General features: G+C 38.5%; 4 protein-coding genes across 8 annotated transcripts in view; 1 reads left to right on the forward strand and 3 right to left on the reverse strand.

Moving 5' to 3' along the window:
* Positions 1-24,952, reverse strand: part of esn (espinas) — a 366,713-nt gene that overhangs the window by 193,930 nt on the left and 147,831 nt on the right. The window lies entirely within an intron of this gene.
* Positions 1,705-5,660, forward strand: LOC149500766 (glucose dehydrogenase [FAD, quinone]). The gene is made up of 3 exons (XM_089735116.1): positions 1,705-2,600; positions 3,257-3,372; positions 4,232-5,660. Exons 1-3 carry the CDS (start codon positions 2,316-2,318, stop codon positions 5,658-5,660), a joined length of 1,830 nt encoding a protein of 609 aa, XP_089591242.1. The 5' UTR covers positions 1,705-2,315.
* On the reverse strand, positions 5,655-11,580 carry LOC149500767 (glucose dehydrogenase [FAD, quinone]). Its single transcript, XM_089735117.1, has 4 exons — positions 10,863-11,580; positions 7,925-8,111; positions 7,202-7,514; positions 5,655-6,991 (listed from the first exon to the last, which is right to left on the reverse strand). The coding sequence occupies exons 1-4, from the start codon at positions 10,883-10,885 to the stop codon at positions 5,688-5,690; spliced, it is 1,827 nt and encodes a 608-aa protein (XP_089591243.1). The 5' UTR covers positions 10,886-11,580; the 3' UTR covers positions 5,655-5,687.
* LOC149500768 (uncharacterized) lies at positions 14,552-17,741 on the reverse strand. Its single transcript, XM_089735433.1, has one exon. The coding sequence runs from the start codon at positions 16,916-16,918 to the stop codon at positions 16,427-16,429; it is 492 nt and encodes a 163-aa protein (XP_089591559.1). The 5' UTR covers positions 16,919-17,741; the 3' UTR covers positions 14,552-16,426.

Below are 24,952 nucleotides of genomic sequence, written 5' to 3' on the forward strand. Positions count from 1 at the left end.
TTTGCATGGAGACGAGCATACGGCCCACTTGATGGTAAGCGGTTAGAGAGCGGGGGCAGAGCCAAGCCACTGGCTACCATTAAAACTTGAATTTAGGTCGGTACTGACGCTGATAAGCAACACGGTCTGAATTCAATCCAACGTTTCAAGGTCGACACTCACGTTATGTACCCGTATTTTTATTTTATGTTTATGCCGTGGTCTCGAAGGAACTAGAGTTTCTCCGCAAACTCAGAAGTTCCAAAAAGCTACTCCACTGGGAGGCATGGTGAGCTTTAGGTACAAGCTAGCATTTCCTGTTGCTTCCATTGCTGCTCATCATTATTTACAATCAGTTTCAAAATGCCACCACAAGAAGCATCCAGAACAGCGATTTAGTACCGGCTTAAGTTAGCTTAGTTAAATATAAAAAATGGTAAAAACGTGCTCTTCGCTAGCCAGCGCCATTGTCACTCTAACTTACATACTTAAATAGAATGTGAAATTAATAAACTACTTATACATAATTATTTCAAGTATCCCAATATAAACTGAACTGCCTCTCCCCTGCATCGCTTCGAGAGTACGTGTTTTGCGTTTTTTTTTTTTGTTGCTTATCAGCTGGGTTTTTTTTGTGTCAGAATGCGTACCATATATAATTTTTGCACAATAGATTGAAACCTTTCTGTATTTTAATAGCGAAACGCCATAGTGAAGCAATCAACTCAATTACATTAATAAAATTATTTTAATCGGCTAATGGGAAAGCACAGCTGAGTGAATCGATCGGGTTCGGACGGGCTACCTGCTTCGAATTGAATGTACCTACATAATATGTAGTTGTCACAATGAATTGTCACACACGCTTTTGGTTACGTCGATCATCTTAACCCTGTTGTTGAAGTCATAAGGTTGTTCCCATTTGGACGACCAAACATAAATTTCGGTTTTATTTTCACTAGAGGTCCCGCAGTAGTCGAAATTCGACTAACTACAATTAATTGGAATTGTAAGTTTGTACACTATTATGTACTATATTTTCAACGCCAAGACTACACTAAATATTAATAAAGACAAACAATATTTAATCTATTCTCAATTTGACCAAAGACGTCAAGAACAAAAGTTTGATAATAAATAAATAGTATGCATGCGTGTGTGCGTCAAATACATGGTAGTGTGTGTAATATTTTCTTTATTGATTTAATGTATCTTTTATGCATTATTTAAAAAAAATATTAGCAATGTGCACTTCTTCTCTTTATTCTCTATAAGTGTGGAAAATTTCATACTTCTCCGTCCGCGCAATTTTCGTAAAAAGGGATACAAAGTTTTTGCTTCACGTATTAATATATAGATTAACACGTTGATCGTCAGACTACAAACCATGCTTAGCCCAGTGGGTCGTGACGGACACCACGTGTTTACCATGTGACGTCTCTCGGAAAATGATGAGTCAATCAGTAGTCGCCCATTATTTTATTTCTTGACAACATTTGCGAAAAAACACCTTTTTTTATTGCTCGCGTAGGCAGACGAGCACACGGCCCACCTGATGGTGAGTGGTTACCCTCGCCCATGGACTTCAGCAATGCCAGGGGCAGAGCCAAGCCGCTGCCTACCTCAACAATTTCTGGACGATTCTGGATATATCGGTGCGGCCCTTGGGGAAACTATGTTAATATATCTCGGCCCCTGACCAGGAGATGTTACGCGTACCTACATTTCCAATATCGGATATATTTCAAAGCTCATTGGAAACATTAACAATCTCGTTGACTGGCTTATTTTCACAATTTCCACGTACGCGTTCTATTCCCGTTACGAAAATCTCTCGGAACTCCAAACAATGCAGAAAAGATTCCAAACAAAAACAACACGTTATGGTAAACAATAAATTCTTTGATATTGTCTTTGAAGTTTCAGTATCTATTGAAACGTTCTGAAGCGTTGTGCATAATTAAAAACATAGCTAAATATATCGATTAATGCTTCTATCGCGGCGTTATAAAATACATTCGGCTTTTATAAAAAAATACTAAGAGACTAATATAATTTAAAAATTCTGTTGTTTTAAAATGTTAAAATAAATAAAATCGTGAAAATTTTTGTTATTAAAGTTACAGAAATGTATCCGATCCTTTGAATGATAACCGTACTATAAAATAAATGCATCAAACTCCCCAAAAAACACGTGACGCAGACTCCTTTTAATCCAAACAATTCTAGAAATTTATAGAAATCATTTACCTGTGCCAATTAAACGTCCAACTAAAATCGAACGGCTTAAGATTGTTATTAAAATGATAGTGAAATAAAAAGAAGTGTAAGATGCAATGACAGCGAATATAACTGATGAACTGTGTAAGATATGCGATGGTAGAATTGAGTGTGCTCCTACAGCCATCTTACTGATATCCTTGGTACACACTCTTTACGGACACATCGCTGCTGAACCAGATTATTTTGGTAAAAGTCAAGGTAAAACTGACGAACTTATCAAATTCAGGCACAAAAATCCTCTCGAAAATGTTGAAGAGGAATATGATTTTGTGGTGATAGGTGGCGGTACAGCCGGTTGTGTCCTTGCCAGTAGACTGTCAGAAAATAGGAAATGGAAGGTAAGAAAAGAAAACTCTTAAAACTTTTATTTTCTTCTACTGGTAAACGAATGAAAAAGACTTGGCAACGAAGGTTGGTAAAACATTCCAATAACAACCACTGGTTGATCATTTTTTTATAAAAAGGAGTCAGACGTACCTTTAGCAGTAAGTAACTTTTTTTTTAAGATTGAAGGGTTACTGGTGTCCCAGAGGTCTTTCCAGTTTCACCAGGACAGGTGCGCGAGCAAAGGCTCAGCCAGGGTGGGATTTGCTAACAGCTGCCCGAGCGCCTCCGAAGGAGACCGAACAACTCAAGAGCAGTTGCTTCGCGAATGAATCTACTACCGGATCGGAATCGCGACCCGCTGAGAAGATTCGGCGCGAAACTCAGCGGGCTCATGCATGGATTAGGTTGCACGTCGACCTCTTTGTCGAGTTCGACGCGTACGGTTACCGGGGTCCCTAAGCCTGTACCTAGTATTAGAGCTGAAGGCGTTTAATGCAAAAGTCTCGTTAATGCAAAGTTGGACCTGATGGATCCGTAAGGACGTGAATAAGTAACTACTTAGTAGAGTGAGCTACTGTTAACATTCATGAGTTAGATTGTAAGTTGCACGTTGATAGTAACAGAACAGCGATTTCATTAATTCTCCACATAATTGTCTATTTCGTAGATCCTTCTTATCGAGGCAGGGCCTGAAGAGCCGAAAATAGCTTTGATACCAGGTCTGACTAGTGAATTCAAAGGTTCAAGTCTCGACTGGCAGTACAGTATGAGACCCAAGAAGGGGTAAGTGGCGTTACTGAGTAAACACAAAGAAACAAAAGTGGAGCTATTTAAACATAGTTTTTTATTGCTTAGATGGATGGACCGGCTCGTAGACCTCGACTCGAGGACCAATTTTAAGCGGTTACTGGACCCCACTGACATCGACAACGTAAATGTGGCCACCTACCCACCGACTGAAGGGTGGCCCTTCAAACGGAAACGCATTACTGCTTTACGGCAGAAATAGGCAGGGTAGTGGTGGTACCTACCCATGCGGACTCACAAGAGGTCCTACCGCGAGTAATTACGCAAATTATAATTTTACGGGCTTGATTTTTATTACATGATATTATTCCTTCACCGTCAATCATGAACATTTTCTAAGTGCGTATTTTATTAGAAAAATTGATACCTTTCTGCGGGATCCGAACACTAGCGCAGTCGCATTGCTTGATACGAATGCATCAGGCGTCTTATCCTTTAGACTATGGCGATATATATGATTATTTCTATACTATACTTGCCATTTATTAAGTTAATACAATAAAGGTTGTACATAAATTGGGTACATGCATTTGTTATACCATCGTAATGGTTGACAATGGCTTCACGATGATTCTCAAATAGGTAATGTTTTTGAGCAATGGAGACCAAACACGGGTATGATACACGCTGCTAGAACTTCTTTTCGTTTCATCTTCGCTCGCCGATTAGATAGTATTGTAAAAACTTTAGCTTATGCTTATTGCTTGTTTTATAACAATCGAGCTAGTTTTAAATTAAGGTCTACACAATTATTCTCAGTTTATAAGATTATAAATACATAGCTAAAATAGTTATGAATCTCCTGAAAATATTTTTTTTATATTATCTCCTCCAGTTTCTGTCAAGATCGTGTTGAAAAAGGCTGTGAAGTAGTTCAAGGCAGAGTGCTAGGAGGTACTACCTCCATTAACGACATGGCGTACATGAGAGGAAGTCCAGCAGATTACGACGAATGGGCTTTAAATGGAAACGAAGGATGGAGTTTCAGCGAAGTTTTACCGTATTTCAAATATTCAGAAGGAAATTATGACAAGGACATTTCAAAAAACAAAGTTTATCATTCAACCCAGGGTCCATTGGATGTCGGGAGGTATCCTTACGTGGACGATAACGTGGATGTTTTGTTAAGTGCATTCAATGAGTTAGGGTACAACTACACCGATATTAATGGAAGAAATCAATTGGGGTTCATGAGAATTCAGACTATGTCGTATTTTGGCGAACGAGTTAGTGCGTACACTGCTTTCATAGATCCAATTAGAAAAGTACGTTCAAATTTAAATGTAATTACAGAAGCGTTGGTAACTAAAATACGATTTGAGAATATCGGAGAAGTCGTGAAGGCGCACAGTGTGGTTTACATGAAAAATGGTACAAGAGTCTTAGTTAGAGTTAACAAAGAAGTTATAGTAAGCGCAGGAGCGATAAATTCTCCCAGATTATTAATGCTCTCGGGAATCGGACCCAGAGACTATTTAGAATATTTAGGTATTAAAGTTCACGCGGACTTACCTGTCGGCGGTAATTTCCATGACCATTTATCTGTTTGTTTGCCTGTCATTAAACTAACAAAAACGGCTACAACATCTAAATTCCCGGAAAAGCTTAAAGATATTACAAATTATTACACAAAAGGTGTAGGGCCGCTGGCGGCGAATTTCCAAGTAGTTGCTTTTGTTGAGTCTAGTATTTCAGATGTTTTGGGGACCCCTGATATAGAGATCAGGTTTAAGGGTCATGATTCCAATATGTACTACGACAGGCTGAATATTTGCGTGTCTTTGTTAACGCCCAAAAGTCGAGGACAAGTAGTATTAAACGCGACAGACCCAATATTTGGAAAGCCATTAATTTATCCGAATTTTCTTAAAGATCCAACCGACGAAATTAAATTACTTGAAGGTGTCCAGCACGCAGTAAGACTTTTTGATACTGAAGTCTTTAAAACAGCAGGATTTGAGTTCGATCCTCGTCCAATATTAAATAATGAATGTAAAAACCATGAAGCAGTCTCAACTCAGTTTTGGTCGTGTATTATCAAACAATTTTCTATGCCATTACATAATTACGTAGGCACATGTAAGATGGGTACAGTCACTGATTTGAAATCAGTTGTCGACAGTAGTCTGGGGGTGTACGGTATTTCTAATTTAAGAGTGGTAGATGCGTCAATAATTCCTAAAATAACTAGAGGTTCAACTGCTGCTCCTGTGATAATGATAGCTGAAAAAGCAAGTGATTTAATTAAAACTATTTGGTATTAAATTAATGTATGTTTTATTTTCCTTAAATCACCTATTGTAAAAGTGACCTTTATTTTCTTTCCAATCTTTTAAAATCATTTTTGCACCTTTCTCTGCTATCATCAATGTCGGTGCAAATATACCTCCACGGACGTGTGAAGGCATAACAGAAGCATCAATTATCCGCAAACCTTCGATGCCGTGTACCCTAAGCTGGAAGTCTACTACGGACTCCGTGCTATTATCTCCCATTCTACAACTCCCAATAGGCCTACTCATGGCTCTAGTATAATGTCTGGCTATGCAGTTCCATTGATCTCTGTTGCTTAGTCTATCGCACGGAAATAAGTCTAAAGGAGCAAATTTCACTTCTGCTTTCTTCATTTCTTTGGTATCAAGGAGTTGCAAAGCAATGTCTATGCTATCAACCAAAGTGTCCAGATCCTCTGTTTCCTTTAGCAAGTTTGCTTGTATGACTGGTCGACCATACTTTGGGTTTCTTTTGTTTAAAAGCACTCGACCTTTGCTTTTGGGTCTCAGTAAAATTGGGTGAATATTAACTAAATTATAATAAGGAAGCGGTAGATTAAATTCTTCAGCGCTGTGAACAGTAAGATTGGTTAGTAAATACTTATCGCTTCTAATATAGTTGCCATCTAATGCCAATTCAACGTCCGGAGCATTAATGTTTTCATATAATTGTAAAAATGCAGATACTTGATTAATTCCTCTAGAAGCTAACGGACCACTACGGCTCTGGAACCAGGTCTTGAAATCGTTAGTAATTTTTTCCTCAGTAACCGGTGCGACATCGTTCATCACGAAAGCCAGACCCCCAGTGGTGACTTGATCTTGGTAATTCATTCCTACAGGAAGGTCTTTGATAGTAGTAATATTATACTTTTTCAATTCTATCTTTGGACCTATTCCAGATAAGTGTAACAAACGCACATTGTTGATAGCTCCAGTAGTGAGAATTATTTCTCTTTTAACATAAGCGGGTCTTTCTTTACCCTTTTCTATCTCATACAAAATTCCATCAACTGTATTTTCTTGTTTATTGATAACAATTTTGGTAACTGTAGCTCCCTTCAGAATTGTTAGATTCTTCCTGTGTCTAACTGGCTTCAAAAAGGCACTATTAGTACTAAGTCTAGTATTGTTTATCATTGCGAATTGATTATTAACAACAGCTTCTGGAATATTTGTATTTATATCCAAGGTCCGTAAGCCCATTTCAGAGAAAGCTCCATTAAATACTTCGATGTATCGATCTGTGTACTTGAACTTTTTGACGTGCATCTCTCCACCGCGAGAGTGATATAATGAGTTCATTAAGATGTCGTAATCTCCTGGAATATATTGCGAATTTTTCATTCTCAAAATATTTTAACCTTTAATTCTAGATACGATGATCCTATAGCCAGTAAAAGTTTTAAGCTTATTGTGCAGTATTATTATTTACATTATTAGATTTCATAATAATCTAAAACATTAGATTAGGTCTATTTTATTTGAAAATAAACATAACGATAGTGTAATCTCAAGTAAAATAATCTTACCGTTATCTTCGCTGTATTTAAAGTCATCAATTAAATTTTCGAACTTCCACTCCAAAGAGGCAAGCGTTCCAGTATTGTGCCAGCCATCATAGTCCACTTTAGAGCCTCTTGTATACTTCATATCGTTGGTTACACTGGAGCCCCCGAGTACTTTTCCAGTTTTGACCTCGCAGCTTCCACTAGGCCTGGATAGACAGGAGTAGCCGTTTCTCTCTGTCCTATAGTTCCACAGAATCGGACGGTACTCGTTGGTCGGAACTCCTGGGATATTATAATCTATGTTCTCATCATCACCAGCTTCTACTAAAAGAACCTGTAGAATTGAATAGAATCGAATTTTCTGAAATGTGGGAAATCTTTTTGTATTGTGATCGCAGCATTCCTACCATTCAGACCGGATTAAAGTCTTTGGTATGGAAATATAAATGTCAAAAATAAGTATTTACAATAGCGGGCTTGCAAAGCACTCTATCAACCATGTCTAGGACGTATTGTAGCCCGCATCAACCAGACCTAGGTATTTCTGTCGGAGCACATAAAAGTTTCGATGATACTTGTATTAAAATATTGATAAAGTATATTCCGGTCTGTGTGCTCAATCAAGGAGCTGGCGCCATTTACTCTGCAAAGCAGCTACCCTTAACTAAAACCACCTGTAATCGTAAATATGTGTAAAATAAACTAATCGGCCACTTTGAGCTCAGATAGCTTAACATCAATTACCTTCCAATCCGAGACAGCTGACAGCCTGTTAGCCAAGACGCAGCCAGCAGTGCCTCCGCCGACAATTATGAAATCAAAAACACTTTGTCTAAGATCCCTTTCATCGGCTTTTGTCCTCGTCGCTTTGGTGAAAAGATCAGCTCTTACTGATGTTAATGTGAGAAGGAGAAGGAGTTTTGAAAGCAACCTGAGGGTTAGAGGTGTAAGTGATTCTAAAGTCAGAGGAGTTCGCTACTGTATGTGTACTAACCAAAGTATATTTCCTACAGTACAACTTTACAACACTTTACTGGTGGTAGGACCTCTTGTGAGTCCGCACGGGTAGGTACCACCACCCCGCCTATTTCTGCTATGAAGCAGTAATGCGTTTCGGTTTGAAGGGTGGGGTAGCCGTTGTAATTATACTGAGACCTTAGAACTTATATCTCAAGGTGGGTGGCGCATCTACGTTGTAGATGTCTATGGGCTCCAGTAACCACTTAACAACAGGTGGGCTGTGAGCTCGTCCACCCATCTGAGCAATAAAAAAAAATCATTAAAACGATGTCATCCTACATTTTATGCCTACTTTAGTGCCTAGCTCGTGTTAAGTACTGGAGCCATAGGCACCAGAACCCTTTGTAGCAAAACTCATCCTGATTATAATCCGGATACTTAGTCGTGTGGCCTCGCGTACTCCCTACCTCCAGTGAAAATCTCTGCGATTAGATGAACTCGAGAGGTGAGGCGTAGAGCTTCAACTGAACGTCGCCTTTGTACCGACAATATTGTTCAAAAAGTGGAATATATTTAGCAAAATCCATCTTTATCTACAGCTGATAAATTTCGTAATTTTAACAGACAGAAAGATTAGATAGACTTATCACTGAAGCGTAATCATTATTTTTCGAATTATCGTAAAAAAACAAACCACCCTTTTATATTGTTTTAAAAATTTTACAGTGTACGGCCCATCTGATCATAAGTGATCAACATCGTTCATGGACATCAGGAATTCCCAAGGGACCGTCAACCACCGCGTTTTTTTTCATTGTCCGTGTAGGCATACTCTCATACGGCCCAGCTGATGGTGAATGGTTACCGTCGCTTTTGGACGTCAGCAATGCCAGGGGCAGAGCCAAGCCGCTGACTACCACTCAGTACTCCCCACAAGCCTCGTTTGAAGAATGAAATGAAGACATGTCATAGCGCTCGGGTACCATCGTGGAGGGGGATCTCATTCCAAAGCCGGATGGTGCGTGGCGGAAAAGTTCTCTGGAAACCCAGTATAGGTGAACGCAGCAGCTTCATGTATTATGGATAAACTCTACTCCGGTGGTCGGCGGTGCGACGGTAAAAACTAGATGTAATCCAATGTCATGGACTCCCTATAAATGAACGAGGAACATGTCAAATCGCCCAGGAAATACCGTGGAGGGAAGCTTATTCCAAACCTGTATGGTACTGGTACAAATTTAAATAGGAATGCTGTTGAATGAATATGGTTGTTATGACAAAGCCTTGCGGTTTTGGGGACTAACGATCAACTCTGTCCTGGTGACAACAAATTCGATTGCATCGTGGTAAAAAGCGGTTTGACGTTGGCTTGCACAAATGACGGGAACACAGATGGTCGGTCGCTGTCTGTGTCACAGAATTCGAAGCGTCAGAAACGAATTTAGAAAGAGTCGGAATGAAAATCTACGACGTGATAACAATGATGACAACAATGAAAATGTTAGAACAAAAAAATCTGCTCATTTACAAAATTTCTAACCTCTGGCTGTTCGCCATAATTTTTAAACAAAAGCAGCCGAGTTTCTTGGCGCACAAATAGAGAATGTCTTTGTCAATTAGTGACAGAGATAACTGATTTTAACAGGTGTTTGTTGGGCGCTTCCAAACGATGGCTTAAGCGCGCTCTTGCATATAATATAATCACCAAAACTACATATATCTCAAAAAAAAGAAGAAATTTGCTGAACAGACAGACAGAAACGTGACGCTGAACCCTGATTACAAAATTAATTGGTATTTCATGCTGTGGGTTTGGCTGGTATTTGCTGTCAATTTTAACAACTAACCTACGAACTAAACCCATATAGGTAATGGCTATTTTTTGGTAACCATAACTACCTATATAAGGTGACATAAATAAAATAAATTTGCAAATGTTTCTCTGTTCCTACTCTCCAAAGACTGGGGTTACTAATATAACTAGTTTCTCAAAAAAACATTTTCCGGCCAATCATATTTTACTCCTCAAATCTCAGCTGAATATATTTGTACGATTCCCCAATCTTGAGGTAACAATACCGTAAGCCTCGTTCATTTTGTCGAAGCCAATATAAGCACAGTATCATTTCATTTCTAAGTCATGTTGCCACAGCCGACACATTGCTCGTCGGCAGTATTGATTACATTGAAATAAAAGCTATTCTAAACCTCTACACCGCAATGCACGATTGCTTCGGGCCAGAATAGCAATTAAGGGAAACGACTAATACGCACTAGACCATGAATCAACAGATCGTTCTGTTGATTCCTAGACAACAACCTAGACACCTTAGTTCCTAATACCTTCGTAAGTATTAGGAACTAAGGTGTCTAGGCTGCTACTAGCAGATATCACAATCGAGGAACTTTATGACCCTACTTACTACTTTGACGCTGTAACTACTTTTTTCTTTATTGCCTAGATGTGTGGACGAGCTCACAACCCACCTGGTGTTAAGTGGTTACTGGAACCCATAGACATCTACAAAGTAAATGCGCCACACACCTTGAGATATAAGTTCTGAGGTCTCAGTATAGTTACAGCGGCTGTCTTACCCTTCAAACCGAAACGCATTACTGCTTCACGGCCTAAATAGGCGGGGCGGTGGTACCTACCCGTGCGGACTCACAAGACGTCCTACCACCAGTAAAAACCACTTGAACAGAGACCTCGTATTGTTACCTTCTAAGTACGGCAAATTTCATTTTCACACAACGATTCTTCTTTAGATTATCACGATTAGAAACTCCACCGCACTCCCCGGTGGAGACTGGTAGACTGGTTTCACAATTGCGTTATCGCTGTTCAGTTTTGCTTCGCTTCACTGGTCCTCGTCCTTTATTGCGCAATACGGAAGATGCGTAATTAAGGATGCCAGTGGAAGGTCACAGTTTTCTCAAACATACTATGTATAGCCTGTTGGTTTTCTTGTGGAAGGCCACTGCATTTATTTATTAATCGTGCACATGCAAAGATGTCTCGCAAACAGTCGACTGATTAACTGAAGATAATTGAATCTCTTTACATATTATTATAGACTAGCTTTTGCCCGCGACTCCGTCCGTGTGGAATAGTTCCCCCCACTTCATTTGCGTAGAAAGTGAAAACATTTTTGAATTATAAAATGTTAAGGAGCTATTTAAATCCCTATTTTGAAACATTATTTATTGGTGCTCCACTTGTATTGGACTTAGCGTGATGTTATATAGCCTATAGCCTTCCTCAATAAATGGGTTATCTAACACTGAAAGAATTTTTCAAATCGGACCAGTAGTTCCTGAGATTAGCGCGTTCAAACAAACAAACTCTTCAGCTTTATAATATTATTATAGATAGTAATTCACATGAAATTCTCTAATGTATGTACAAATGTTCCCTGGTGTGCGTGGTTTAGGGAAACCAAGATATAGGTTCTACATATTGATCAAGAAATATTTAGCATTTAGCGGCATTTTGTAGGCAGCGGCTTGGCTCTGCCCCTGGCATTGCTGAAGTCCATGGGCGACGGTAACCACTCACCATCAGGTGGGCCGTATGCCCGTCTGCCTACAAAGGCAATAAAAAAAAAAAATATAGTATGGTAGTGTAGAGGTCTTACCACATCTATCCATACTGGCTAATTAACAATACATTCCGTTCTTCCTCCAGCCTTATGATCTACATTGCTACGCCGGTAGCAGCATGTCTAATCAACTCCACAGATGGCAAAGCGTACTGCGAATCTATTTGTATCAGGAAGCAGTCATACGCGTCGACTTGAGACTTGGGCCATAGACACGTCCTTACGGATCAATCAGATCCAATGACTCTTATATTAGACGCCTTCAGCTCTAACGCTAGGAGTGGGCTTACGGACTCCAGTAACCCTACTTGTCGAACTCGAAAAAGAGTTCGACGTGCAACCCAACCCATGCATCAGCCCGCTAAGTTTCTCCCCGGATCTTCTCAGCGCGTCGCGATTCCGATCCGGTAGTAGATTCATTCGCGAAGCAGCTGCTCTTCAGTTGTTAGATCTCTACTCGTTTTGTATTAATTACGTATAACTAATGAGTCTTACGGCATACCGCGTACTGATAATGATTCCATCATGGATAGCGTTATTAACGCGTGCTGATAGCGAGTATTTAGGTACCTACACGAACCAAACTTGTTTGTGTCAATAAGATAAATTATCGCCATCATAAGGTCGTCACTTTCGACATTTTCGATTTTACTTCCAGAAATATATGAGAGAGAGAGAGAGAGAGTATTCTTTATTGTACACCAAAAAACAAATAAACAGTGCGATACATTAAACACAAAAAAGTACAATTGGCGGTCTTATCGCTAAGAGCGATCTCTACCAGACAACCATCAGGTGGACAAGAATCATTTGGAAACGTAGATAACGTATATGTAAATAACGTATATGTATATAAACGTATATGTACATATCGACGCTTGAAAGGCAAAAGTGACTAAGCGACAATAACTGATTTGTACATAAATGATAGGCAATAACCATATTCGATGCGCAAAAAAATTTTTTTTCTAGGTCTATTAAAATCATTTCAATCCTACAGCTACTAGCTAGATTCTACTACATCTGGATTCATTAAAATAAATTTTGTTTTCAGGTATTTCAACTTTAAATTAGTCTATACTAATATTATAAAGAGGAAAGATTTGTTTGTTTGTTTGTTTCGAATAGGCTCCGAAACTACTGGACCGATTTGAAAAATTATTTTTCCATTAGAAGCCGACATTGTCCCTGATGAACATAGGCTACTTTTTTTTTTAATTTTATTTTTTTGGTTTCATGTGTGTTTTAATGTTTCCGAAGCGAAGCGAGGGCGGGTCGCTAGTCTACTATAAAGTTCACACATTGTCGCTTAGTCACGTTTGCCTTTCAAGCGTCGATATGCTTAGACTCTATTTGGAAACAATATATTTTATTGTTGCAATAACTAAATAAATAGCTTTTAGGAGTATTACTGTTTTATTTATAATCCTCAATTTTTACGAGAAACCTTCCGGTGAAGACCTACACTGCACTACAGACAGCAGGAAACGTGTCACGTATTGTGTGAGATGGTCTAACTCGTTGACCGCCACGGGGCTTTGTCAGTTATATTAATAAAAATAATGGATCGTGTGAAATAATTATAATCAATATAACCGATTAAAACCGTCCAATATCGTTGTCCGTAAGCATGTAGAGATACTGTCAGAACTCTACATCGTGACATCAGCACGATAACCCCTCTATCGTGGCCGCGGACAGCTATAGTCCTGACCCGGGTTCCACAACAACTCGACAACTAAGTTAATACTATAGACACGTCTTGAGGGATCCAGCCAGGCCACTCCCGCTGACAAGCAGTCCCTGCATCAATAATAAAGTCATTTGGACGCCTTCAGCTCTAGCACTAGGAGCAGGCTCAGGCAATCCGGTAACCGTACTCGTCGAACTCAACAAAGCGGCCGACGTGCAACCTAACTCATGCATCAACCCGCTGAGTTTCTCGCCGGATCTTCTCAGCGGGGCGCGATTCCGATCCGGTAGTAGATTCATTCGCGAAGCAGCTGCTCTTGAGTTGTTAGGTCTTCTTCGGAGGCGCTCGGGCAGCTGTTAGAAAATCCCACCCCTCCTGGCTGAGCCTTTGCTCGCCCACCTGTCCTGGTGAAACTGGAAAAGTCTCCGAGCCACCAGTAATCCTTCAATCATAAAAAAAAATCATTGTCAAAAATACCGGAGCCAGACCGGGCTGCCATTAGCCCTTAAACGCAACTGGTACTCGACAATTCAGCACCGTTCAGGAGTGTTTTCCAGGATGTGTTTCTTGCTTCCCGAAGTTGGAAGCCATCTTAGCTTCACTTACCAAATAAGTCCGATATTAAACACCGCTTCAAACATCGAATATCCATCCAAACAGTATCCTATAATCTGTATCCTTGCAAGTATACTCCTTGGAATAGCAATACCACAGCGAGCGATCATTGTTCGAAATGATCGCGCTAAAATTACCATACATTATCTTCTTGTTTCATTAGACAGTCAAATCCTTTGTAAAAGTAAAATTGATAATGGACTGGAATTTAATGGAATTACATGAGGTCGGTTGAGACAACATCGAGCAGATATTGAGTGGAATGAGTTGAATGAAATGCAATATATCACTGCATTTTCATACGTTTATATGTTAAAACCAGGACAAATACTACGCTAAGAAAATAAAACAATTCTCTTAATTCCACGCCTCGCGTTCCCGCCAACAAATCCTTAAAACATCAGTACCTATTCCGTGGCCTTCCATTAGTGCTTAAAAACCTCAAAAGAAAACTACAAAAGCTGTTTACTAATAGAAAAAGGGTACCAAATGAACAAACACTAAGAAGTTAAACTTTTATTTTAACATCATACAAGTCTTTTTGTTCGTATTCTTACGATGAGCGAATATTATACATAAAATATTATTTAAAATTGCTATTAAAATATATTTACAATAATACGAAATAACAATGAATTGCTTTGTGATTTTTATATATCGATATTTGTATGCAAGTAATTAATATGAATACTACAAGCATTTTATCACTAAAGCAGCAGTCTTTAGAGAATGACCGTGTTTGATTCGTGAAGATTTACAAATAGTACATGAACTTAATTATGTTTAGCGTGAAATACAATGGTATTGATCAGTGATTCCATAAATTTCAGACAATGCAGGTCAACGCTATGCATACGCTTATGAATATAGGTGATTGCGAGACTAAACATACAATACAATTGTACCTGTTTTGTGATGAAAAACTCTTAAGAATCTATGACTTCTATCAACAAATATGAACATGATGAGTTCTAAATTAAAGATCTTCGTAGAGTAGTGAAGTATCTTTGTTAGATCTTGTCTAGTAATCATTTAAAGGTTTCTTTGGCTAATTGTTATGGCGGGATTTTAATTAAATAAAAACAGTTTATGTTTTTTAATCATACGTTTTACAACAAACCTAAGATAAAATCGTAAACTGGTCTTGTTATAGGAGGCAGAGCGTACGGTCCACTAGATGATATGTCACCCAAAGACATCAACGATTCTGAGCTTTACGACTCCTCTCGTTTGAAGAAGGATATGCTATATAACTGTGGTAGAGGAGTTTGCGCACTCCTGTCTCCTCACCGGGTGAATCACTTTAATTGTAGTTGCTGATATTAGCTCGACATTCTATTGTAATTCATACAACGCAGCAAACAATACGAAAAATGTAAGGAGCGTTTCTAGACACTGTTGTGCTTTCGTGATTAATAAATATACATTTAAAAAATTTCAAAAATGAATGCGCTGAATTGTCAGATATAACAAGATTTAGGCACATCATTAAAATATCATGTCCAAACCGTGTTCGCGGAAAAAAAATAACTTATCCAAACTTGGTTTGGCGATATGATAAATTTCCGGTAACCAGCAACTTAAACTTGAGAAAATAAATACGATTCATGAACACGTCAGTCGTACTGCGATAATTTCTTTGTGTCACCCGTCATGGGCCCAACGAGTTTGTATTTAGTATTTTTTGTCTTAAATCAATTATAAATTTAGTTTATCGTCATTCAAAAAAAAAAAAATACAGACACTGATTAATCGTGCATGTACCTTTTGTATTTCGATTTTCGGTAATGAAACATTATGTCAAGGTATTCGTTTACATACGATACAAGTTAATATTAAAACATTAATCAAATTATTTATTACCACGATACCGGTACTTAATGTTTAACACTTCGAGTATACCTACCTTAGGAATATAAAGATCATGCTCGAATTAATTAACGTAAATTTAATTTTAATCGATAAGAAAGGATTAGGTATATCGAATTTACAATGCCAACCGATGTCAACGGTTATGAAGTAATATCACATACATTTTATTGTCTATGAGTATCACAAGCACCAAATTATCACACATTTGTTCATTACAATTCGTGAAGAAGTAATTAATTATAATAAATATGTCTACATTAAATAACGCATGTAATATTTGATTCGCTTAGAATGCTGACGTATGAGCAAGTGGTCCAACAGCATGATAATAATAATATTGTCAACATTGAGCACAAATTGCTAACCAATTTAAGTAACGTATTTTTTACTGAAAATCATGAAAGTCGCGCGTTACTAACGTGCGAATATTATTTTGAAAGGAATTTAAATAACCACTTCAATACATTAGTGAACATTTCATTGACTGGTCAAGCGTGCCACATTTCACACATTATTATTTCTTTTTAAATGCAAATATCGGCACAGGCTACACAAGTCGTGATATTGTTTCGAAATAAACGACAACACGACCGGCTCGGTCACACAGTTCCTAAATTTATTGTTGATGCACTTCTTCGATGTCTGGATCACATATTTTTTCTCCTGTCCAACGGGATGTTCGTCAACCGAAGCACTAACCAAATGCAGCACCGCGTCATACTCCCTTAGAGGCATGAACCCTCTGTTGTTCGTGATAAAACATTTACCGCATTTCCTTCTTTCGAATAATGCGACACTGTCGCTTTCTTTAAGGATTCTTGTCTCCGGCACTGATAGAAATATGAACACGTATTTGTCGCCGACGCTAAAATCTTCGTCCACAAACGTTATAGCGGCGTCTGGTATGATCGAGAAGAAGATCAACAGGTACACAAAGAGGTAACAAAACACAACGAGCACAGTCCTCTGAAGTTTTGAGACGCGCCGCCAAAACATCACGAGTTCAGTACGAAAATCAACATTTTTTTCGCAAAGACACGTTACCCGCCGACACGCTCCCGGGCGCGTCTGACAGAGACGGCTAACGGTCGATACCCTGCACTTCAACTTTCGTCCTTTCAGTAATTACAATCAAAAAACCACTTTAATCGAACAAGATAAAGTCTAATTTCGATTTGTAAAAATTTCAAACAGTTTCTATGACGTAAACCTGAGCAACTGGTTCAACAGCTCACTCTATGAAATTATTGTTGTACAATTTTAAGCTTTATTTGTACGTGAAATTCGAATGACATTTATTTGCGTGTTGTTCGCATGCGCGTCGGTTCGGGGTGACCGATGACTGCCGATGATGTATATAAAATGTTGGATCCTATGTATTAGGGAATATGAAAGTTTCATGAAAAAAACCCAATGTTATTTTTAGCCACACATTATTGCCTCGTTTTGGTATCGGATCAAACACTAGCGTACGTATAGTGACGTAACGTTTATAATTGAAAATCGATACGTATCAATTTCTTTTTTCTATGAACCGTTTCGTTAATATGGAATCCTCTATTTTTCAGTACATAATATCAAGTAGTTCTCAGTCCCGTAAGACTACTGGATATTATCTTCGAAGAAACATAAAATTTAGAGGTAAATGACCTCGACTTGACGCGTTGGCTTATACGAAAAATAACGGATTTGACATAGCACTTAAGCACCATCGACGTGCTGGCAATGCGGCTTCAGAGGGCTCTTTATGCACTTTAAGTACTTTACTCATTGGTTGAAAGCCTTTACAAATTATTCTGATCACTTACTGATTGCTCAAGCAATATCTAGATTAGCGGAGTTGAAATTTTAAAACAGCGCCATCTCTGTACCAGAAGCAGGAAATCGTTCGGTTTCAGTGAATACTGTCATGAGCGGCGAGAGCAATATCAGCAATTGATTCTAATGACTAAAATATGCATCTCAATGCAATTAAAAGCAATTAGAAATATTGACAAATCTATTTGTAATCTTAAAATTATCACAAATTGTTTTACTTATCGGGTTTTTCAATTGAGATCCTTAAAACCGGTAATATAAATGTATGACTCCTTTTGAAAAGAAGAAAATAGTTGACCGTTATTATTTAGAATAATTGCCATTTTCTGCCGTGGTCGAACGGCAGTATTATCGAATATAAACTGTGATAGCGTAGTCTTACCTATAAGGCCACAGTCGCGTTAGATGTAAAACACACAATCTTCAATATTATTTGAGATGAAACCTACAAAGGGGTTGCCTTCTGACTCAGGGTAGAAGTTTTATTACGGTTAATGGCCATAAATCATACTAAGCATTTATCTGGGATCGAATCCGGCACACGAGATAGTAAGCGGAAATTAAAGTAAGTAAAGTTGAGTCTTGATGACCTTTGCGAGGATCGAAAGGGTATCTTTATGTAGTTCGGACTGTGACTGTGTTTATGTTTGATGAAATTGATTAATTTTACTGATTTGACTGGAGATGTAAGGAGTACTGTTAGCTTCCACGGATGGGTAATTTTGAGATATAACTGTGTAAAATACGACGGAGTCTTCGAGTTCATATCTTAAGGTGATTAGCGGCATTGGCATTGTACTGTTTACGGACTCCCGCGACCATTACCACGCCACATCATTACCAGCACACCACTACCATGAGGGTCGCGAGCTCATCTACTGGAAACGTTATTCATGATGTCAACTCACACGTCTTGATAAAATTAAACTAATTACAAAATTTAATGTAAAATAAATTTGTTCATCATTTACTTTGATAGATTAATCTGTACAACTGTAAGTAGATTAAAAAATTTAACGCCATCTAGTGTCCGATAGTAAGTACAAACATTAACAGCAGCTATACAAAATCATCGCTAGATGTCTTTTAAAAGGAAAAATCGATGCCGGTTTTTTAATACGTCTTGTAGTCATAGTTTGCAAAGATTTAATTCGTTATTTCGTCGATTACAAGATGAGTTTGTGTCGGCTGAAGCACAACACTAGATTGTGCTAAGTTACAGTAATTTTCTTTGTTATTTTAAGCAGTAATATTAATATGGAGGCGTGGTAAGGAATATATATATATTACAGCGGGTGGTTTTAAAGCCATTTGAAATCTGATATTTTCCAGATAACCACAGAATGATGACACACAAACATACAAAGTATGCTTCAACAAGAAATAGCTCGTTTACGTGTGCCTTGGCATTATATAGAGATCCATATCAGAACTCTAGAGAGAGACTGGGTTATTTTGATCAACGTATCGGCAGCCAGATTCACGGCCCTTCTGTGTTAAGTGGGTAATGGAGTCCATACATGCAACGTGATTGTCGCTCACAACTTGAGGTCCAAATGTCAATGCATGGTAAGCCGGAATGCTTGTCAGCTTCATGACCGCAACAAGGGAGAGGGCGGCATCGACACGTGCGAGTTCATGATGATTCATAATTTTTTTATTGCCCTTGTAGGCGGACGAGCATCGGCCCACCTGATGGTGAATAGTTACCGTCGCCCATGGACTTCAGCAATTCCTGTGGCAGAGGCGCTGCCTACCATAAAGTACTCCCTACAAGTCACGTTTAAAAACGCGTCTTTTTACATTTATTACGCGATTTTATTCCTTCCTCGGGACAGTTCGACGCACACACGTGATAAGTACGTATTTCCTTAGAATTTTTTTTATCTCATAACTATTAAGTCACGATTTCAAAACTTTAGTGTGCACAGGAAATACGATTACACTTCGTTATCGGAAAATGGGATTCAAAATGATTCAAAAACATTAAAAGCACGTTTGGAGATGCTTCACCTCAGAACCTCGACTTTACAGTTAAGTAAGGCCGCGCGCCGCGCCGACCCGCATTAACGAACTCCCTTTGAATAAATGAATCTGTATGTGATCATTGCGTTCCGAATGGTCAAACTTAATCGTCAATTAAGAAAGATTTAACTCGGTCTTAAGACGTCTTATCTTATCTCGGACAAGAACCAACTGTCAGTTTGGACCGGGGCCCACAAATGTGTCGCAGATCACGAAGGAGCCTTAGAATTGTCTTAGTGTCAAATGAGAATGATATTGTGTAGACGTAAGAAACAGTAGAAGTGACAGGGAATTATTATTTTTGACTTGATATCGTCTTATAAATCGATGAACACCGGCTGCACGCACGAAAAAGTGTCACGTTCCGCCTGAGTGTGAGCCTGCAAGCGAGAGCGCGGAACAAGCGATAGAGAGGCACGATCGGCCCGAGCGTTAATTTATCGAAAAATATTGTAATTTTCAATTAACACCTTCTTTATATTTTATAACTCAGCGAATAATTATTCAAAGTAATTTTATGCAAATATTCATCAATATGTCTTTATGACTTTATAACGTAAAACTATCGTCTGTAAACCGACTTTACAACCTAATTATTTTTTCCTAGTTTATATCGGATACTTTGTACGCGCGTACATACGCACCAATTCCAGTTGGAAGGGTGGGGCAGCCGCTGTACTATAGAACTGAGACTTAGAACCCACTGCTCAGGTTGTGTGGCGTTGTTGATGTCTATGAGCTCCGATAACCACTCGTTCACTTATCTAAGCAAAAAAAATCACAATATTTGTGAATCTTTAATTCAGAAGAAACAATAAACTGTATATGAATAAGGTAATATTTAAAACTCTTTCGCTGCATGTTTCTCCTCACTTTATTGATGAGAGCTGTGACCTCCATGTAACTAGGTGTTAGTCCGCCACCAACAACGAAGTAGTTGCATAAGAGAAGCATTTGAAAGACATCTTTCATTATCATATTCTATCCAGCCATTTTTTAGAAGACTGTTATACGACACCGTGTCTCGATCTAGTAGGTAGGTGGGTAGGTAGGTAGGCAGTGGCTTGGCTCTGCCCTGGCATTGCTGAAGTCCACGGGCGACGGTAATCACTCACCATCAGGTGGGCCATACGCTCGTGTGCCTATTAGGGAAAAAAAATATCTTACGTTACGGACGTTTTTTCCCGGTTATGTTAGGTTAGGAAGGGTACTGCATCGTCCCATTAGAACTTCGTTGCAAAACAATCCCACAGTAGACCTCCTTCTTATTTCTACATTCGCATATTCCGGTCTAAGGATCGGGAGGATGTTATCTCTGAAGCTACTGGAGTTTCTACTAGCCCAGTACTCTGTGTTCCAGCAAGCGCCAAAGCGAATGTGATCCTCTTCACTGGCACAGAAAATAATATTTATATGTGAAAGATGAAACGTCAAAAGTAAGAAAAATTGTCATGTTCAGAATATTGCTAACTCTGTGTGATCAATGTCCTTCCTTAACGTCCACGGATATATCCTCCGTGGGGCTGCAAGGGATTTACGATTACTAAGTGCAGGTCCGTTTACTAGTACCGTACATTTTAATAGTTAAGATAAGTTCGGTGAGCTTCACCGAACTTATCACATAACATATGAATTATTTTACATTATTTTACATTATAACATATGAATTTAATCAAATCCCTTCACTTTCTCTGAAGATAATACACAATGTTTTTTATTTTTATTTTATTTATATCTAGATGGGTGGACGAGCTCACAGCCCACCTGGTGTTGAGTGGTTACTGGAGCCCATAGACATCTACGACGTAAATGCGCCACCCACCTTGAGATATAAGTTTGAAGATCTCAAGTATAGTTACAACGGCTGCCCCACCCTTCAAACCGAAACGCATTACTGCTTCACGGCAGAAATAGGCAGGGTGGTGGTACCTACCCGCGCGGACTCACAAGAGGTCCTACCACCAGTAAAAATATGAGGTCAACATTCTGAATCTACTGCTATTGATGTCAAAGGACAGCAGCAAAGACGGTTACTTTGAATGCCTCATTGGCCCGGCTTTAATTTCGTCGTCAGTTTCTTGTCAACGTATTAGATACGTTATCGCGTAGTCTACGTGCTAAGTACGCGATGAAACTATTATCTACCTGTTACCAGGAAGAACTCTCGGGGTCACCATGACACGTACCTGAAACGAATAAATGAGATTGTAATATATTTTGCCTCGAGGTGTCGTCGCTAAACATTAAAGGATAAGATGGCCGGTGTAACCGCATCATGCGACGCGGCTGTGTCGGTGATCAAATCCAGCAGGCTGGTAGTAGTAAATTCTCTGAATATATACTAATATTCAGGGAAATATTTTTACTGGTGGTAGGACCACTTGTGGGTCCGCGCGGGTAGGTACCACCACCCCGCCTATTTCTGCCGTGAAGCAGTAATGTGTTTCGGTTTGAAGGGTGGGGCGGCCGTTTTAACTATACTTGAGACCTTACAACTTATATCTCAAGGTGAGTGGTGCATTTACGTTGTAGATGTCTATGGGCTCCAGTAACCATTTAAAACCAGGTGGGCAGTGAGCTTGTCCACCCATCTAAGCAATAAAAAAAAAAGATCTTAAAACCCAAATAACATCGTGCGGTAAAAGCCGAGCCAGCATTGTTTGTGTATTTACTTGAGGTTGGGAGTACGGTAAGCTATGTCCGGGGAATCATTACTATTTTGCGTGATTTGGCCGCAAAGTCGCCATCTGTTCTAGAAGACCTTGAAGCTGAAATGAGCAAAGCGTGCTTACCGACCCGTGCGGGTTCAAAGGGTTTCCAAATAATTTACTATCAACAAATAATCTACGAAAACATTTTTTTTTATCACGTCCTCGAAATCCATTCTTTTTATTTAATCCATTATCTTTCTTCTATTTTATTCAGATATAACAAAAGTTGAGCGCGAACAATTAAACACGTCTAATTACCCGTTCCGGCGACACGACATAACGCATTCATTAATTTAAATGGTATTACATTAAGCCCTGGTTTTACTGTTTTCACTACTGTAGACGACACGGAAAAAAATTGGATAAAAGAAGTACTAAAATCTATCATTTCGGACTATCATTAGTTTCCAAACTTCGTGGGTAGTAGCAGTGTCTTCAGCTATTTTTTTATTTAACCCTCACCATTAACAAACCAAATTAAACTAGAACATGGCCGGACAGACCACTATTTTGACTCAGTGGAACAACATGAGTGAATTTATTTTAATGAAGAAGACTGTGTCATTTTTATTTTGATAGCAAATTAACAATTTTATATGAAACTAGCGGCCCGCTCGGGTCTTCAACAAAAATTTCAACGATATTCGACGTTGTTTTATTTTTTTTAAATAAAAGGACACTTATTGCGGCATAACTATAATAGTTAGACATATGCTGTCGCGACACTTTTTGTAAATAATAATGTGTTCTACAAAGTCGTAGTACATTATTTTATTCTATCGTCAATAGTTTTCGCAGGGCACGCGATGTAAAAAAATATTTTTGGTAATTTTTTTACAACTTGGGTTACATTATTGGAGTTTTAGTAAGGATACTTAATTTTTTTCAAAAAATACCCTTTGTCACTCGGGAATAGTGGAGCTTGCAAACAGTGAAAGAATTTTTGAAATCGGTTCAGTAGTTTCGGAGTCTATTCAATACAAACAAACAATCATATCTTTCCTCTTTATAATATTAGTATATATATATATATATAAAAAAGAGATAGGTACAAAAATAAAATAAAAAATCGTCCATGGAAAATGTTCGTATTACAATGGAGACGGTGCGGTCCCGTGCGTGCATACGTTAATCTAAGTACTATGGATTACTCTTCATTACGGAATACATGCACAGCTGAGATGCACGTATTATTAGTATTTACCCAGACGTGTATTATTGTATCTCGCATTCAGTAACATTACAAGACAAGAGATGACAAACTGAGAAATTACTGTTTAAGTTTTTGAAAGAAAGTGCGTGTATTATTGAATTTTTAACGTGGAACCGAGATAATTTAGGCATCTCTTATCATGACACCGCCCGTCGTCATAGCAGAGCTCATAAAAATTAAATCATACTAAACGTATACAGAATTCAACTTCCGAGACAAATTAATAACGTATTAATAATGCATTAGATAACCAGATGTGACGGGTAGCCGTCATAGATAGAACACAAGATATTTGACAGATACCTGAATCTCGCTTACGACATTTTCCGGATAAGTTTGCACAACAACATTAGGACCGTCGGTCTACCGAGCAATATTACCCGCTCGGCGGAAGACCTGCCTTTCGTCAATTAAGCCTACACCAGACACCACCACCACAGTCTACCTGATCTAAATTGGTTATTGAAGCCTATTGACAGGTTATGAGGAATATAGATAATATGTATAATTTTTAGAAAAAAGATGGACGCGCATGTCAATTTACCTATATTTTTAAAATAATTCAAAACAATTTAATTAGTATTTAAGGTAGTAAACGCATTTATTCATTTTCCTGGCCACCTCAAGATACCTCTAAGAAATAGACGCAACACCATCATGAGAGATGAGGTGATAGTTTCTATTGTATGTTAATCGGTTGTTCCACCAGGATGTTGGCATTCACCCGTGCGGACTTACAATACGCCCTACCACCATGGAACCAGCTGGAACCAAAAGTTTTTCCTTTGCACAAAAACCCCCGTCTGGTTATCTCGAATATTCAATAACAATAATAGCACAATAAACATTTATTACAGAGAATAAAATAAATAAGTTTAGGGAAGAACAGGCACGTAAGGGACACCTGCTGCCAATAATACGACTTTTATACAGGGCGTTAGGAAACAATTGACAAAGCTCAGATCTATAGAAAAAATCATACATACTTATTTTGAATTGTATCTGAGCAGTTAAACACAAATCAACTTTAAATGTTGTTTACGTAACAATGAAGTTTACGGTAAATAATTCTAATTATTATAGCACTCTAGGTGCTACATAATCAAAAGTCGTCGTGGCCTAAAGGATAAGATGCCCGATGCATTCGTATCTAGCGACGCACCGGTGTTTGAATCCCGCAGGCAGGTACCAATTTTTCTAATAAAATACGTACTTAACAAATGTTCACCTATTAGTGTGTATATTTCACATATGTTGCCTATT

This window comes from Bombyx mandarina, chromosome 19 (assembly GCF_030267445.1).
Source record: "Bombyx mandarina strain Sakado chromosome 19, ASM3026744v2".
NCBI classification, from domain to species: domain Eukaryota; kingdom Metazoa; phylum Arthropoda; class Insecta; order Lepidoptera; family Bombycidae; genus Bombyx; species Bombyx mandarina.

What these genes read in the sequence shown, in the direction of transcription:
- LOC149500768 (XM_089735433.1), bottom strand. Translation starts at nt 16,918, where the DNA reads ATGTTTTGGCGGCGCGTCTCAAAACTTCAGAGGACTGTGCTCGTTGTG.
- LOC149500766 (XM_089735116.1), top strand. Translation starts at nt 2,316, where the DNA reads ATGACAGCGAATATAACTGATGAACTGTGTAAGATATGCGATGGTAGA. An exon ending in CAGAAAATAGGAAATGGAAG is followed by an intron (nt 2,601 to 3,256) that starts GTAAGAAAAGAA and finishes TCTATTTCGTAG; the next exon opens with ATCCTTCTTATCGAGGCAGG. An exon ending in AGTATGAGACCCAAGAAGGG is followed by an intron (nt 3,373 to 4,231) that starts GTAAGTGGCGTT and finishes TATCTCCTCCAG; the next exon opens with TTTCTGTCAAGATCGTGTTG.
- LOC149500767 (XM_089735117.1), bottom strand. Translation starts at nt 10,885, where the DNA reads ATGAAATTTGCCGTACTTAGAAG. An exon ending in CAGCTGTCTCGGATTGGAAG is followed by an intron (nt 7,515 to 7,924) that starts GTAATTGATGTT and finishes TCAATTCTACAG; the next exon opens with GTTCTTTTAGTAGAAGCTGG. An exon ending in TAAATACAGCGAAGATAACG is followed by an intron (nt 6,992 to 7,201) that starts GTAAGATTATTT and finishes AATATATTCCAG; the next exon opens with GAGATTACGACATCTTAATG.